General features: G+C 41.6%; 1 protein-coding gene across 1 annotated transcript in view; it reads left to right on the top strand.

The window, feature by feature from the left end:
- Positions 1–16,404, top strand: part of LOC124804003 (cyclin-dependent kinase-like 4) — a 248,627-nt gene that overhangs the window by 189,395 nt on the left and 42,828 nt on the right. The window contains exons 4-5 of the mRNA XM_047264721.1: positions 10,690–10,797; positions 14,554–14,643. Of these exons, the coding sequence (XP_047120677.1) occupies positions 10,690–10,797; positions 14,554–14,643 (198 nt within the window). The remainder of the gene's footprint in view (positions 1–10,689; positions 10,798–14,553; positions 14,644–16,404) is intronic.

The raw sequence follows: 16,404 nt of genomic DNA, 5'->3' as shown, positions 1-16,404 counted from the left end.
ACTCTGTCAGCTCATATTTTTTCATTAAAGGGCAATGCGGGACGGTGTCAAATGCCCTCCTGAAGTCAAGGAACACGGAATCAGCCTGAGCGCCGCTGTCCACTGCGCTGCGGATCTCATGGAGGAACAGAGCGAGCTGAATTTCGCATGATCTCTGTTTGCGAAATCAAGGTTGATTTTTATAGAGGAGCTGTTCATTTTCCAAAAACGTCATAATTCGTGACCATAAAACATGTTCCATAATTCTAAAACAGACTGATGTCAACGACATAGGTCTATAATTGTGTTGACTATCTTACGGCCATTGTTAAAAACGGGAATGACTTGCGCTTTTTTCCAGTCGTTGGGTACCTTTCGTTGCTCAAGAGATCTACGATAAATTACTGTTAGAAAGTGAGCAAGTTCTTTCGTATAATCTTTACAGAATCTTATAGATAGCCTTTCCACTACTAAGCGATTGTAGCTGCTCTTCAGTTCAGCCATCGGTTGTCTCAATATCTGCCATTTCGACGTTCGCACGACGATTGAAAGGAGGGACATTCTTTCGCTGTGAATCAACTTCGGCAGACCGAATTCAGTATTTCGGCCTTCTCTCTGTTATCTTCCGTTTCGGTGCCGGTGTGGTCGCTGAGAGAATGAATAGATGAATTTGACCCACTTATTTTAAATCCGACCAAAATCTCTTAGGGTTTTTACTCAGGTAGGTTGACAACGTCTTACTTTCGAAATCATTTAACGCTTCCCTCATTGCTCTCCTTACGCTCATTGTACCCATTGGTAGAGAACGACACGGCGGTCGGTCTGTCCCAACTGGCCCGTCAGAGCCAGCGTTTATTTATAGGTTCCCATAACAGAAAACAATATTTCGTTTAATAACTCATGTTAAAAATTAATTGTGACCATGGTGACTAAGTTAGTCCGTGTTACGCTGCAGCCAATCATATTTATACTCGTATTTATTTTCTGTTTGTCTTAATATAACGTTACTCACTACGAGCATGTTCTGCTCACCTCAGATGTGTATAGATACATAAGGTTATATTATTTAACTATACCAACTCCTTTTTCCTCGATCGATGCCAAGAAAAGGATGTACCCGGAGCCGACATATGATTATCTTTCAATCTAGATCCTAAAACCTCTGACGATTCTTTAGAATGGCCTTGTTGTCTAACTAAATCGTTCAGTTCAGATTGTAAGAATGAAATGGGATCGGTTGTGCCAGGATCATAGCACTCTCTCTCTTCTTCGCTGCTGAGACAATGGCTCATGATCATCTATATCATCCAAAGAATCTGGAGGAGAGGATATTGGTACTTCAGGTTCATGAGGAACAGGGCGAATGGCTGATTGAATGTTAGGGTAAGGAATGTCCTTTTTGTTTTTCAAATTAAAACCTCGTACGTTGCAAGAACAAAAATAGTAGTCATCACTATGATTTTTGGGCTCCTCCAAACCATTGGTTTTCCAAAACGTAAGGACTGCTTTTTACGTTGAAACCATTGCCTCAGTTTTTCAACACACACTGAACCTACGTTGTGTGGGGCCTAAGGCTTCTCTTGATCGCCTAACTTTATACCGAAATAGGCGAAATACACTTTTTCAACAAAATCGGAAATGTATAGTTTTCCACAAATGTAGGAGAAGCAATATGGCGAGTTTATACATCCTCTGGTAGCCATTGTCCATAAAACAACTTCACAACACAAGAAAACAGTCACTACTTTAAAGTACTAGTAACAACAACACGTGGACAGCACAGAGTGAAGAGGTACTGTGAACTGAAGGACAATAGCATAAGCTCAGTGCTTGGTGATGGCGGGCGAAGGGGCAGCGCGACGGTCAGGCACTGACATGAAAATACTTATACCTAGTATAATAACGGGTAAATAACAATTTTTGGCGATCCTAAAAACACAAATTCAAACTCACTAGAGTGCTGAAATATCAAAAAAAGGTAAAACTAGACAAGCAGTTTGTGAAATAACTGTACGTGATGGAATTTTTTCACTATTTTTCCCGAAATCAGCGTTGAAAACACTATAGAAATCACTTAATAAATTAGAAACAATTTTTATGTCGCAGACCTGTGTTATTGAGCCTTGTAGATGTTCTCTAATGATTTAACCCCCTCCACAATCAGAAAAATACCTTCTTTCTACAGGTTATGAACTATTAATTACAGTTTTCTGTATTCTAAATACGAAGTGAGCTATGTGTTAGCTACCCATTAATTTCATAAAATGCTTGTTTTTGCTGTAAACTTTTGTGGTTTTGCAGTCAAATGCCTTGAATACGTCACATAACATACGGACAGGAGCTGTTTTGTCATTTCATCCTATCAAAATCTGATTAAAGAACGTACAGATAGCATCGTGACTTGAAGGAACTAGCGGCTTGCTCTGGGTAGATGGGTGAAGTTCATTAGGGAGAACAGGGCAGCCCATGTGCCTCAGTTCTCAACCAGTTGTGACGAATCTCGGACCATTGGAGTGAAAGTCCCACAAGGCCATCACTACCAGTGTGTGGAACACTTTCAGTGGCATACGTTCTTTAAAGGGTCTTCTTCCCTTCCTTTTCTTTGTCACATGATATGCTTCCGTTGGTTCGGCTGTTTTACGCCCTCCAACATGTTTAGGAGCTGCATACTTCGCACATACTACATGAAGCTCTCTCAGTCCCCCCCCCCCCCTCCTGTTAACCACTCGCTTCAAACACACCAACTAGGTACACCTGATACCGGTGCTTAATGCCATCCAAATTCCACAAGAAAACTCACACAGTTTACTCCCATTCGTTACCTATTTGGTCCCCAGCCACATCTAACTGGGGTTTAAAATTACATGTTTGCGGGAAACATTAGGTCTTCTTGGTGCTAACATCATTCACCAAGGAAATTCCCTCAGAAACATGTTACCATCGGGAAATTCTACATTTGCCCACCACGAGCTTGTGCCTTGTAAAATTTCCTTTCAGGACGGCCAAATTCTCTTCCAATCACCCTACTTTGCCTTTCCTATATGCTGAGTCAGTCCTTCCGGTAATCAGCCATTTCGTCTTAGATTTCCTGCACTTACTATTTATTTTATTCTTGAACGACTTGTATTTCTGTATTTCCTGAACATTTTTGTACTTCCTTCTTTCATCGATCAACTTAAGTATCTCTCTGTTACGCATGTTTTCTACGCAGTTGCTTTATTTATACCTTTTTCTTTCATACTTCCGTGATTGCCCTTTTTAGAGATGTCCATTCCTCTTCAACAGAGCTGCCTACTGAGCTAATTCTTATCGCAGTATCTATAATCTTAGGTAATTTCATGCGTATGTCTTCATTCCTTGGTACTTCTGTATCTCACTTCTTCGCGGGTTGATTCTTACTCTCGAGTCTTTTAAACAACAGTCTACCCTTCATCATTATTAAATTGTGAATTGTATCTATACTTTCTCTTGGGTACGCCTTACAGTCTAGTATGTGATATTGGAATCTCTGCCTGACCAAGATGTAATCTTACTTAAATCTTCCCTTATCTCCCAGGCTTTTCCAAATATAACTCCTCCTCTTGTGACATTTGAACAGAGTATTCACTATTACTCGATGAAATTTATTACAGAACTCAATTAGTCTTTCTCCTCTCCCAACCCTAGAACCAAGCCAACAGTCCCCGTAACCGTTTATTCTATTCATTCGCCTACCACAGGATTCCAGTTCGCCTCGATTATTACATTTTCATCTCACTTTACATAATGAATTGCCCATTCAATACCCTCATATACTTTTGAATCTTCATCTTCAGTTGGCGACGAAGCATGTATACCTGAACTATCGTGGTCAGTGTTGGTTTGCTGTCGATTCTGATGAGAACAACCCTATCACGTTCACAGCAACACACTGAAAGGTGGCTACACTGAGCCACTACGCCAGAGATTGCGCCAAAGAGTATTATTCAGCCGCCTCCACAGTGCTTGGGCAGAACTCGTAGTAGTGAGTGCTTGGGGAGAACTCGTGGGAGTCAGTGCTTGCTGAGATGTGATACTGAAAAGTTCTTGTTGAGATGTGATAGTAACGAGTCGGTGTGGAGAGATTGTAATGTTTAGAGTGCTTTTCATCAATATAAACGAAGGTAAAAAAAAAATTTTTTTCTTTTCTTTCTCATTATTTCAGTGTCCTGAATAATGCGTCATTACAGGTTCAGTCAACAAAGCATCTGGCGTGTGTTCTTGTATTAGAGTGTAATTCTGGGTTTCTTGCGCAATTATAGTATTTCTAATTTTTTTCTATCACGTCAGTATAAATGGTATTTGAAAATTCTTGTCTTGTTGAAGAAGAACCGTGCCAGATGTGCGTTGAGTCATACCTCCACATACAGAACAGTTATACTTGTGCTTTGGTTTCGTAGGTTTTATAGTTGCTGGGGGCTTAATTATTTATAATGAAAATACTTTTTAAATTTTTAGTAGCTGTATGTCCGATTACGCTGTGTCTCGTAAACGGTTGGCCCTGACTAGTATTATTACGCAATCTGACTGCATAGAACAACAACAAAGAATGAAATGAAAATTTTTGTTAACACAATTAATTAATTAGGTTTCATAGTTGCTGGGGACTTAATTAATTAATTGTGTTAACGAAAATTTTCATTTCACCATCAAATTCTGGCCCGTGGAGGAGGGGCATATGAAAGGTGGCTACACTGAGCCACAGCGCCAGCACAAGTATAACTGTTCTGTGTGTGGAAATATGACTCAACGTACAAATGATATTGATGATAAGATTTATATGTATCGACGTAAGAGGTATTATTGAAGTATTGAGATTATGTGATGCTGATGATTATTGGAGTTTTGGTGGATAAGAAGTAAAGTAAGTGAGGTGCATATTTTTTTTTTTTTTTTGTTGGTCTATATGGAACAAGGAAGATGAAGTTGGCAGACTACAACACTCAAGTAGAAGGAAGATTGTCTACACACACTTTGTTAAATCATGAGTTGCTCGTTATTTTCTGTACCACTTTAGGCAAATATGGGCGTAATTGTGTTAACGAAAATTTTCATTTCATTCTTGGGACAGATTTCCTAAAAAAATGACACATACAAACACAGCAGGCTATTCCCTTCTCGGTCTTGGGTGGTCAGAAGCTACGGATGGCATTGGTACCTGAGTGAATACTTTTAAGGCCAACTGTAGAAACTGGGTGACCTAAGTTAGAAATTTTCTGCCAAGTCGACCATAGAAAGCTTGATGGTAAGTCTGGCCTCCCGTAACCTCGTGAAGATTTGTCGTAAGTGTTCAGGATATTCAGAGAACGACATGATGTAGACGACCGCATCATCAAGAACTTAAACTTGATATCCCATCAAACTAGAATATAGCAGTCTGGACAAACAGCAGCTCCTTCTGATAACCCAAACAGCACTGTATTAAATGTGTACAAATTGTAATCACTCAAAACTGCCATCACAGCGTTGTATTCTTACGCAAGAGGGTCTTATAAAATGATTCGAGTCAAGTACCGGGAAATACTGTGCCCTGGCAGAAAAGGTAAAACAACTACGCAAATCCGGCAAAGGAACTGCTTCTAAAATAATTTTATGATTTAAAGGACGATAATCCACTGACAGTGTTTGGCCAGACCCATTCTCCTTAGCTACTAAAAAGATTGGGGAGGCTTATGACGAAGTTGTCAGTCAAATTACTCCGTCGTGCAACATATTCTCCAGAAGTCGACGTAATATCTTTATCTTAGAAGGATTTAATCTTAAGACGATAGCCGTATCGGAGTTTCATCCGAATGACGAATACGTACGTTATCTTCGTGGTCACCTCCAACGTATCATTTAACTCATCGTGATTCTCGTAACACACGGAGCAATTCTGCATCTCACACACCGATCAACGAGCAATCCCAATTCCCTCTGGATTCGTAACTACACTACACATGTCTACACTACACATACCTGGTAATACCGAATCCCCATGAAACTAAAGTTTTACAGCTGACAGAACTGAAACTGAAACTGCCTACCAGCGTAATTCAAGACTAACCCAGTATTCTGAAAAAATCACAACTCAGCAGCAGATTAGTACTCGAACCTTTCGCTGCGACAAAGTTCAGAGGCTAACAAAAATTGCGAGTTCTATAAATGGCGATAAACCAAATAAGGATGACATCTACCGTTAACTGCTACTCAAACCTTAGTAGTGGTTTGCAAGTTACAAAAATTACGCACTTACTTTTGAGCCCTCAGTCATTTGACTGGTTTGATGCTGCCCGCCACGAATTTCACTCCTGTGCCATCCACTTCATCTCAGAGTAGCACTTGCCACTCTCGTCCTCATTTATTTGCTTCATGTATTCCTCTACAGTTTCTGCCGTTTACAGCTCCCTCTAGTACCATGGAAGTCATCCCCTGATGTCTTAACAGATGTCCTATCATCCTGCCCCTTCTCCTTTTCAGAGTTTTCTACGTATTCCTTTCCTTTCCGATTCTTAGATACCAATCGTAATTTCATAAAGAAACAGTGCTCCCCGAATATAAAAAGGTCAGATTGTTTCGTGGTTAACGGGGAACGCACAAAGGAGGGACTGTTAATTACTACCGCCCTCACTTCACTATAAGCTTTGAGTAAGACGTGCGAAGATTGGCGCACTACCGTCTTATAGGCGCAAGCTGCTTACCAATTTCTTCCGATCAGCGTGGCATTAGTGAGCGAAATGTCCTGCCAAGCCACAACGATAACAACACCCCTTTTCCAAGTTAAGATTTCTTGCCGGAACACCTTCACTTAGCCGACAGCAGGTTTCCTTGCGCCCAACTGTCTCGGGAGTAACACGTGTGGAATGGATGAGAGTGGTGCGAGTTATCAATCTCCGCAGAACGGCTCAGTATCCAGTATCGTCTCCAAACAATCGTGCTTCAACATTTGCTTCTCAGCAGTGCACAGAGACAGACTGTGGGTTCCAGGTCAGGGTGCGAGGGAAGATGCTCTAAAACATCACCTTTGATGAAGATCTCCTTTTAGCATTGAAATGTAGTTTTTCCAGTGGACCATTACACATGCTATGGACCTTTGATTTCTAATTTGCTGCCACACGACCCTCTTGTCATTTACATGTCTTTTGGAATGAAAACATATTATCCGCAACTTTTTTTCTGTTGCGATGTCAATGGATGAGCATGCTGTTTCAGGACGTTGTTCGTTGACATGTTGTGTGATCTCTGTTCTCTAGAATATCTCGTAGGCGCAATGAATAATGTGTCACGATGGCAGATTTTTGTCATACTCTGTCCGAAACTGTATTTGGGCTTCAGTGATGTTATCACGTTCTCAGAAATACTTCAGTAGGAACTCCATGCTCTTAACTTGTAATAGTACTTACGATGTCATTACTATAAAAATAGGAATTTTGCAGTTAATTGATGGCACTCCATACATGTAGAAGGCGTAGAGGCTGGATCTGGTGATGTCAGTAAAGGTCTCGGGTGCAGGTAGAAGAAATTGTCCAATGGTTGCTGCTTACATTTCGTTTATAATTAACTACGTTATCGCCAAAGGTGCTTAATGCTCTCTACAAAACAGTATAAAATTTGGAGGCATGAAGAATGCAAAGGTTAAGAGCACCCGAGATACAAATGTAATCGATAGTATAATTTCAAATAAAAATGGATACTATTACAGTACAGTTGCGATTATATCGTACAGTACCGTGCATAGATCGACTATTACGTATCTTGTGAAATGGAGGAAAAGGGAGGGGAGTGGGGGCGGCGTGAATGCATGATGAAAAATTTAGTCCCGTAACTGTGTTGGATACAAACCGAGGATGATATCGTTAACACCACAGAGGTGTAGTATCAGTGCTTGTGCTTCGCCATATTCTACAAAGCTGGTAACAACACTAGGGCGCGTATGTCTGTAATGGTGGAGGATTTACTGCCTCTCACTAACATAGTCTGTGGAAGAAGTGAGGACTATGAAAGATCTTCAAAAACATTTGAATGAGGTTAATCACCATTAGAAGACAATATTTAATATCTGTTTTAAATTTATAGCTTGTGACGTTTTATTTTCAATGGGCGTTGCGTTTTAGGTCTTTCTCTTGATAGAAGTCTGGTAATATTGATGATAATGTATCAAAATCCCGATTGCTTATCCTTGTGTGTTGGTAACTTATCTCAAATTTAACAAGCTAAAGAGACGATACCTGAATTTTGGTTGTTGATAGTTCTCTGCTCATCACTAGAGATGCGGCTGGTTGCTAGTGTGTTCATTACCTCTTCAATCGCTGGTGCTTCTTTTGAATAATTGCTCACTTCTAATCTGTAAATATTTATGAGAATGGCATCCTGTGAAGAACTCTCTTTGCACTTCTATCGACAAAGAAAAACTGAGGGGTTAGAAAATGCGAAAAAAGTCTATGGAGTGCGTCCCAGGAAGAATGTTGAGTATTCAGAGATAGGACAGGAACAACCACTAGAAAAAAATCTTGTAAAACTGGGCGCAAAATTAGACACCATAAGGCTTGTAAGTATGTGTTCATCTTCACTACCGTGTAAAAGTTCTCGCAGATCTTAAGGTACACATTTAGCGTCCATGTTTCTTAAGTTGTCTTACGATGTCAAAATCGACGTTTTACAAGTTACTTGACTACATAAATGAAAACACAACAGGAAGTAACCTACAATAACCAAGCAAGTGTTTTTCAGCAGGAGAAAACTTCGTCTAAACATTGAGAAAGCCGGCCGAAGTGGCCGTGCGGTTAAAGGCGCTGCAGTCTGGAACCGCAAGACCACTACGGTCGCAGGTTCGAATCCTGCCTCGGGCATGGATGTTTGTGCTGTCCTTAGGTTAGTTAGGTTTAACTAGTTCTAAGTTCTAGGGGACTAACGACCTCAGCAGTTGAGTCCCATAGTGCTCAGAGCCATTTGAACCATTTCTTTTTTTGAACATTGAGAAAACACATGTTATAGTTGGTTCAAATAGCTCTGAGCACTATGGGACTTAACTTCTGAGGTCATCAGTCCCCTAGAACTTAGCACTACTTAAACCTAACTGACATAAGGACATCACACACATCCATGCCCGAGGCAGGATTCGAACCGGCGACTTAGTGGTCGCGCGGTTCCAGACTGTAGCGCCTAGAACCGCACGGCCACTCCGGCCGGCACACGTCATAGTCCCTACTTTATTTCTCATAATGTGTGATCTACAATTTTATATGGTTCGGAAGACTGATAAGTATGCTAAGTAACGACAGTAATTACTAGTAGGAAGAGAAATTCCGCATTATGCAAGACACTTTTTCCTGTTTTCGTTCACCCAGACGTGTTTCAGCACTTTTTGTGCTATCTTCATTGGGTTTTTTTTTATTTTCTAACTATTGGAAACTATTGGACGTTTAATTTGGTAGCTATTCTGCTACACAATCTACAGCTTCTAATGGTTTTGATATTGTAGTGCTTTCTCGTATGTTGTTGGCGAAGTGAATAGGCAGCTTTCGTGAGCTATGATCCCTTAACACTGCGCTTTCTCCGATTTTTCAGAACATAGGCAGAGTTTTCGCCGCCATTACGTGTTGTTGTGGCTGTGTAGTATTTATTTCATTCATTTTGTGATTACTACACGGCCACAACAACACGTAATGGCGGGCGAAAACTCCGGCTATGTTCTGGAAAATCGGAGAAAGTGCAGTGACAAGGGACCATAGGTCACGAAATCTGCTTATTCACTTTGCCAACATATGAGGAAGGACCACAATATCAAAATCATGAGAAGTTGTAGCTTGCGTAGCAGACTAGCTACCAAAATAAATATCCAATAGTATAATGTAAGTTAGAAAATAAAAAAATAACCCACTGATGATAGCACAAAAAGTGCTGAAACACGTCTGGGTGAAAGAAAACAGGTAAAAGGTGTCTTGCGTAAAGCGGAATTTCTCTTCCTATTTCGTAGCAAGCACGGACATGACAAGAAGAACTGCAACACTACAAGATGAGTAATTAGTAGTGTTTATAAAGCAAGAAGCAATACCGCTTCAATGTGTTAATAAACGTGTGACATTATTTGGTATTTCCGTGTGTATTCAAAAATTAACCCAGTCGCGATGAATTGTAACGAATATAGTCTACTCTTTACTATACCAGACAAGCTACTGAAAGTTTGTGGAGCTAACAGTACAAGCTAGAGTGACGTACCAAATGTGGTCGAATCTTCCTGTCAAGGAATGAGTGGCGCCACTATTCGGCCACGGCTCAAAGACTCCGTTTACTACAACGGCCCCGTTCTGTTTTGGTTCTCCTCGACTGGGCAGGGCAACTGCCGGTCCCTGCCCCTAGCAGCACAGTGGCGCCACCAGCTGCCGTCGGCAAACAGGACAGGCTCCCTCCATATGGAACAGCGCCCCGTGAGTCGTCGGGGGGCTAGTGGCGCCGGCCGCTATGGCCGAGCGCTTCTAGGCGCTTCAGTCCGGAACCGCGCTGCCGCTACGGTCGCTGGTTCGAGTCCTGCCTCGGGTATGGAAGTGTGTGACGTCCTTAGGTTAGTTAGGTTGAAGTAGTTCTAAGTCTAGGGGACTGATGACCTCAGATGTTAAGTCCGACAGTGATTAGAGTCATTTGAACCACTTGACTAGCGCCGCGTCAAGTTGCCCTAGCATAGCAAGTAGCTTACACTGCGCGTCTGTTTGGCAGATCCCGGCGAGAGCTACACGGACTACGTGGCGACGCGCTGGTACCGCGCTCCCGAGCTGCTCGTCGGCGACACGCAGTACGGACCGCCCGTCGACGTCTGGGCCATTGGTGCGTACGCGGCAGCGGCTGTAGCCAATACGGGTCACAGCGCACCGCGGACGATGGTCTGTCCATGTGTTTCACTCTGCACCTTCACTCTTTTGTCTCCAGGTTGTCAGCAAACAATTTTCCTTACAAGGGAACCGCCCCATCGCACCCCCCTCAGATTTAGTTATAAGTTGGCACAGTGGATAGGGTTTGAAAAACTGAATACAGATCAATCGAGAAAACAGGAAGAAGTTGTGTGGAACTATGAAAAAAATAAGCAAAATATACAAACTGAGTAGTCCATGCGCTAGACACAGAACATCAAGGATAGTCTGAGCTCAGGAGCGCAGTGGTCCCGTGGTTAGCGTGAGCAGCTGCGGAAAGCGAGGTCCTTTGTTGAAGTCTTCCCTCGAGTGAAAAGTTTAATTTTTTGTTTTCAGACGATTATTTTGCGAAGTTGCACAGGTACACAGAGCAGTATTGTTTACGTGATCGTGTGTTAATTATCAAAGTTCAGACACTCACACATAATCAACCTCACTCTCCAAAATTCCAGGACATGTTCAGATTTGCTTGGACATATGCAGCATTTGTCGGTCTACACACGGAAAAATTTGAAAACGTTAAAAACATATGTTTTGACAGAGCACAGGGAAAACTGAGCGACTGTGAAACTGTTGCATTCATTTGTTGCAGTTTTGTGACAAAATCTTATGATTTCATAACTTTTTTGGGAGTGATTATCACATCCACAAGAAAACCTAAATCGGGCAAGGTAGAAGAATCTTTTTACCCATTAGCCAAGTGTACAAGTTAGGTGGGTCTACAACATATTCCTGTCATGTGACGCACATGCCGTCGCCAGTGTTTTATAGAATATATCAGACGTGTTTTCCTGTGGAGGAATCGGTTGACCTATGACCTTGCAATCAAATGTTTTCGGTTCCCATTGGAGAGGCACGTCCTTTCGTCTACTAATCGCACAGTTTTGCAGTGCGGTCGCAAAACACAGACACTAAATTTATTACAGTGAACAGAGACGTCAATGAATGAACGGACAGATCATAACTTTGCGAAAATAAAGAAAGTAAACTTTTCACTCGAGGGAAGACTTGAACCAAGGACCTCATGCTCAGCAGCTGCTCACGCTAACCACGGGACCACGGCGCTCCTGAGCTCACACTATCCTTGATGTTGCCTATCTTGCTCATGGACTACTCAGTTTGTATATTTTGCTTATTTTTTTCAAATACCAGACAACTTCTTCCTGTTTTCTCGATTGATCTGTATTCAGTTTTTCAAGGACTGTACACTGTGCCAACTTATAACTAAATCTGCGGGGGGTGCGATGGGGAGGTTCCCTTGTTAGTAACTCCAAAACACACGCTGGAGTAACGTTAATACGACCATTTCCTAGATGACAACAGCGCGCAGATCAGCACGTCTGCGATGTGAACTACGCAATTCGTACATTCCTATCGAGAAGATAGGAATGGGGAAGTAATCAAAGTATACATTAACAAAAGACAAGCTAATTGTAAAAAAATACCATATTAACAACATACCATCACTATACTTCTTAGTGCAACTCATCCTTCTACTAGCTAGATTTAATCAAGGAAATTACAAAGAACGCTGCTAGCCTGGAAAAATAACTCCTGTCTTCTTAATTATACTAAATATCTGCTGTGTATCTCCTATTGCTAGGTTAATATTTAAATGATTGCACTATTATTTGTGACACATAGTACGAGGTTGACTCCAAAAGAAATGCACACTATTTTCGTAAAAATACAGTTTTCATTCTGCATGGGTGAAAGTTTTACACTTATTTCAACCTGTTCCCGTGAGTGGTGCCGTCGCAGCTTGTCTTCAAGATGGCTGCTACACTTGACGTTCGTCAGAAGCAACGTGCTGTCATAGAATTCCTGTGCGGTGAAAACGAGACAGTGGGAAACATCCACAAGAGGTTTAAGAAGGTGTATAGAGATGCTGCTGTCGATCGCAGTACAGTTAGTCGGTAGGCAAGCAGGTTACGTGATGAAAGCGGGCACGGCAGTATTGAGGATTGTCCTCCAGCGGCAGGCCTCGTACTGCTCACACTCCAGACAATGTGCAGAGAGTTAACGAATTGGTGACTGCTGACAGACGCATCACAGGGAAAGAATTGTCACGCTACGTTGGGATAGGGGAAGGAAGTGTTTACAGAATACTGAAAGTGTTGGTGTTAAAAAAGGTTTGTGCCAGGTGGGTTCCCAGGATGTTGACAGTGGCTCACAAACAAAGAAGAAAAGCGGTCTGCAGCGAACTTTTGGAATTGTTCGAGAATGGTGGAGATGAATTTCTTGAAAGAATTGTGACAGGTGATGAAACATGGCTCCATCATTTTTCACCAGAGACAAAGAGGCAATCAGTGGAGTGGCATCATGCAAATTCACCAAAGAAAAAAAATCAAAACCACACCTTCTGCTGGAAAAGTTATGGCTACAGTGTTTTTCGATTCCGAAGGACTCTTGCTTGTGGACATCATGCCAAGTGGAACCACCATAAATTCTGATGAATATGTGAAGACACTGAAGAAACTTCAAGCTCGACTGAGTCGTGTTCGACCACATCGGCAAAATCAGGATGTTTTGCTGTTGCACGACAATGTACGGCCACATGTCATTCAAAAATCCATGGAAGTGATCACAAAACTCGGATGGACAACACTGAAACACCCGCCTTACAGTCGTGACCTGGCTCCATGTGACTCTCTTTGGGAAACTGAACGACTCTCTTCGTGGAACATGGTTTGAAGATGATGACTCCCTTGTGCACGCTGCCAAATAGTGGCTCCAACAGGTTGGTCCAGAATTTTACCGTGTGGGTGTACAGGCGCTGGTTCGAAGATGGCGTAAGGCAGTTGAGAGGGATGGAAATTATGTGGAGAAATGAAAATATTGTTCCTAAAGGAACAGTGTATCTACACACTGTAGAACTTTCAAACATGTAGAATAAAAGATGGATTTTAAAAAAAAAATTGTGTGCACATCTTTTGGAGTGACCCTCGTAGTTACGTACAAATTTAGACAGTAAGTACTGTTTGCAGTACTGCCCATCAGTACTTGATATGCAGCTATACAATGAACACCGCTACTTCGCCATATCAGTAACACCACCTTTGTAGCCTTGCATCTCTGTACGTAGATAATTTGTAGAAATAGTGGGTAATCAGGTAAGTTTTCAATTTTATTTTTATCTTACATACTATTTTCTAAATAGGACAGCCACAGCTAAAAAGTATGTTGCTAATATTTAAGAATCTTCAAACTTTTTTCTCTAAAAGTTGAATGAAGATTGTTCAACCAGTGTAGCTGTTACGTAGTCCTTTACTGAGAACACTATCGGTTCCGCACCGTTATGGGCGCACCTCAGGTGATACAGTGATTAGTTCTCAAACAATCGGGACATCGTAACTTCCAGACTGTTTTAGGCTAATCATTGCATCACCTGAGAATGCACCCGTAACAGTGTGAAACTGGTAGTGTTCTCAGTAAAAGACTACATAATATCTGAAGCTGTTGAAAACTCTTCATTCACACGAAAACCATCAATTCAAAAGAACGTTTTTTGTAAAAGAACGGTTTGAAGATTTTTACATATTAACAATGTTCCTTTTAACTATTTGAGTACTAATTTGTTACTTTATATTAGAAGAGAAATTTTTGGATACTTTTATTTTCACAACGTGATAGACTAGTCTGAAATGCTGCTAATACACGTTTACTGTTGCAGGTTGCGTATTCGCCGAGATGTTGCAGGGGCAGGCGCTGTGGCCCGGTAAATCTGACGTAGACCAGCTCTATCTGATCCGCAAGACGCTCGGTACGAATATCACATTGCCGCTTCTTTCCTATGTAACTACCATCAGTGTTGTCGACAGAAGCCACCTCCTTCCGCAGATGCCCCAAACTGTAACTAAATCTCATGTTTTCCCAGTGAAGTGAGCAATAAAGGTGTTTTAGAGCGTGCATACGACTGCATGTAGCTTAGTTTTTATTTTGATGATGTGCTATACTGTCTGAATGGTTGGAAAGCATGCAATCGAAACGTTAATGCTAAAAGGAGATCATATCTGGATATATGCTCGAAATTTTTCACTGCTGTAGAGACTGAATAAACCCTTATCAGCTTATCAAGTTGAATGTTTTTGTTGACCACTACTCACAACAAAGTCGACGCCATTTAGATGAGTCTGCTTTTCAACTTCCTGTGTTATTGAGTTCATTCGACGCACGTGATTGTTGCTGCCAGTCCGATACAGGTTGTATCTCATAACAGTCACTTAATTCCTTCGCTCACATTGGCAAAAATATTATTACTGAGGAGGAAGAAGTACTCTACCGACTGAGCTATCCAAGCACGACTGACAACCCGCTCTGATAGCTTTGCTTCCGGCAGTACCTCATCTGCTACCTGCCAAACTTCATCTAAGCTCTCCTGTTTACCTTGCGGGCGCAGCACTGCTGGAAGAAAGGATATTGCGGAGGCGTTTCCAGGACGAATTTGGTTTTTGCAGCGGAGTGTGCGCTGATTTCCAATTTACAAGGAAGATTAAAACGGCGTGCGCGCACCATGTCTTCTCCGGGCTTCCAGTTTTTCTGTCAGGTAGTATATTTCTTGTCTTAGAAGAGTTGGTTGATATAGCGAAGTTAATAAATGTCTTGGTGATCGTACTGAAAATTCGTTTAGAAGGGAAAGACTGAAAATATGGATTACAAGAAATAAAATAGAAAAAATGACCGAAGATTAATTTGTGGGGTAATGGCAACAGTAGTATAGCAAGTATATTATTTATTACTTACATTCTTCAACCGGCATTTGCAAGAAATGTTAAATAGCTGTAATTCCGAAGAGGTCGATGCGACTGTGGACGACATAATGGACATGGGCACACTGTGTTATGTAGATTTACGTTTTTAACTGACCATATGAAGGCAATACAGGCTGAGAGGCCTAAAACGCAGCGATGGACATTAGCGGATAAAGATTTTGAAATATCTAAGGCTTATGAGTTTGTCGTGTCTTATTTACTATTTCTTGTTGGTACGCCACATTAGAGACAATTTTTGACCGTAAAAAAGTAATTTAGTGCATCACATTATAGTTTTATTATACTTAAAAGGCAGCCCATTTGTGGAAAATCAGAAAATAACTTTTATGGATATACAATCGGGTGACAAAAGTCAGCCGGCCGCGGTGGCCGAGCGGTTCTAGGCGCTTCAGTCCGGAACCGTGTGACTGCTACGCTCGCAGGTTCGAAACCTGCGTCGGGCATGGATGTGTGTGATGTCCTTAGGTTAGTTAGGTTTAAATAGTTCTAAGTTCTAGGTGACTGATGACCTCACATGTTAAGTCCCATAGTGCTCAGAGCCATTTGAACCATTTGACAAAAGTCATGCAATACACCCTAATATCGTGTAGTACTTTCTTTTGCATGGCGTATCGCAGCAATTTGACGTGACATGGCCTGAACAAGCCGCTGGAAGTCCCCCGCAGGAATACTGAGCTACGGTGCCTCTGTAACCCTTCATAATTGCGAAAGTGTTGTAGGTGCAAGACTTTGTGCACGACGTCACCTCAGGA

This window comes from Schistocerca piceifrons, chromosome 1 (genome assembly GCF_021461385.2).
Source record: "Schistocerca piceifrons isolate TAMUIC-IGC-003096 chromosome 1, iqSchPice1.1, whole genome shotgun sequence".
Lineage (NCBI taxonomy): Eukaryota > Metazoa > Arthropoda > Insecta > Orthoptera > Acrididae > Schistocerca > Schistocerca piceifrons.
The sequence above is the reverse complement of the archived record's forward strand: the minus strand, read 5'-3'. Positions and strand labels throughout refer to the sequence as shown.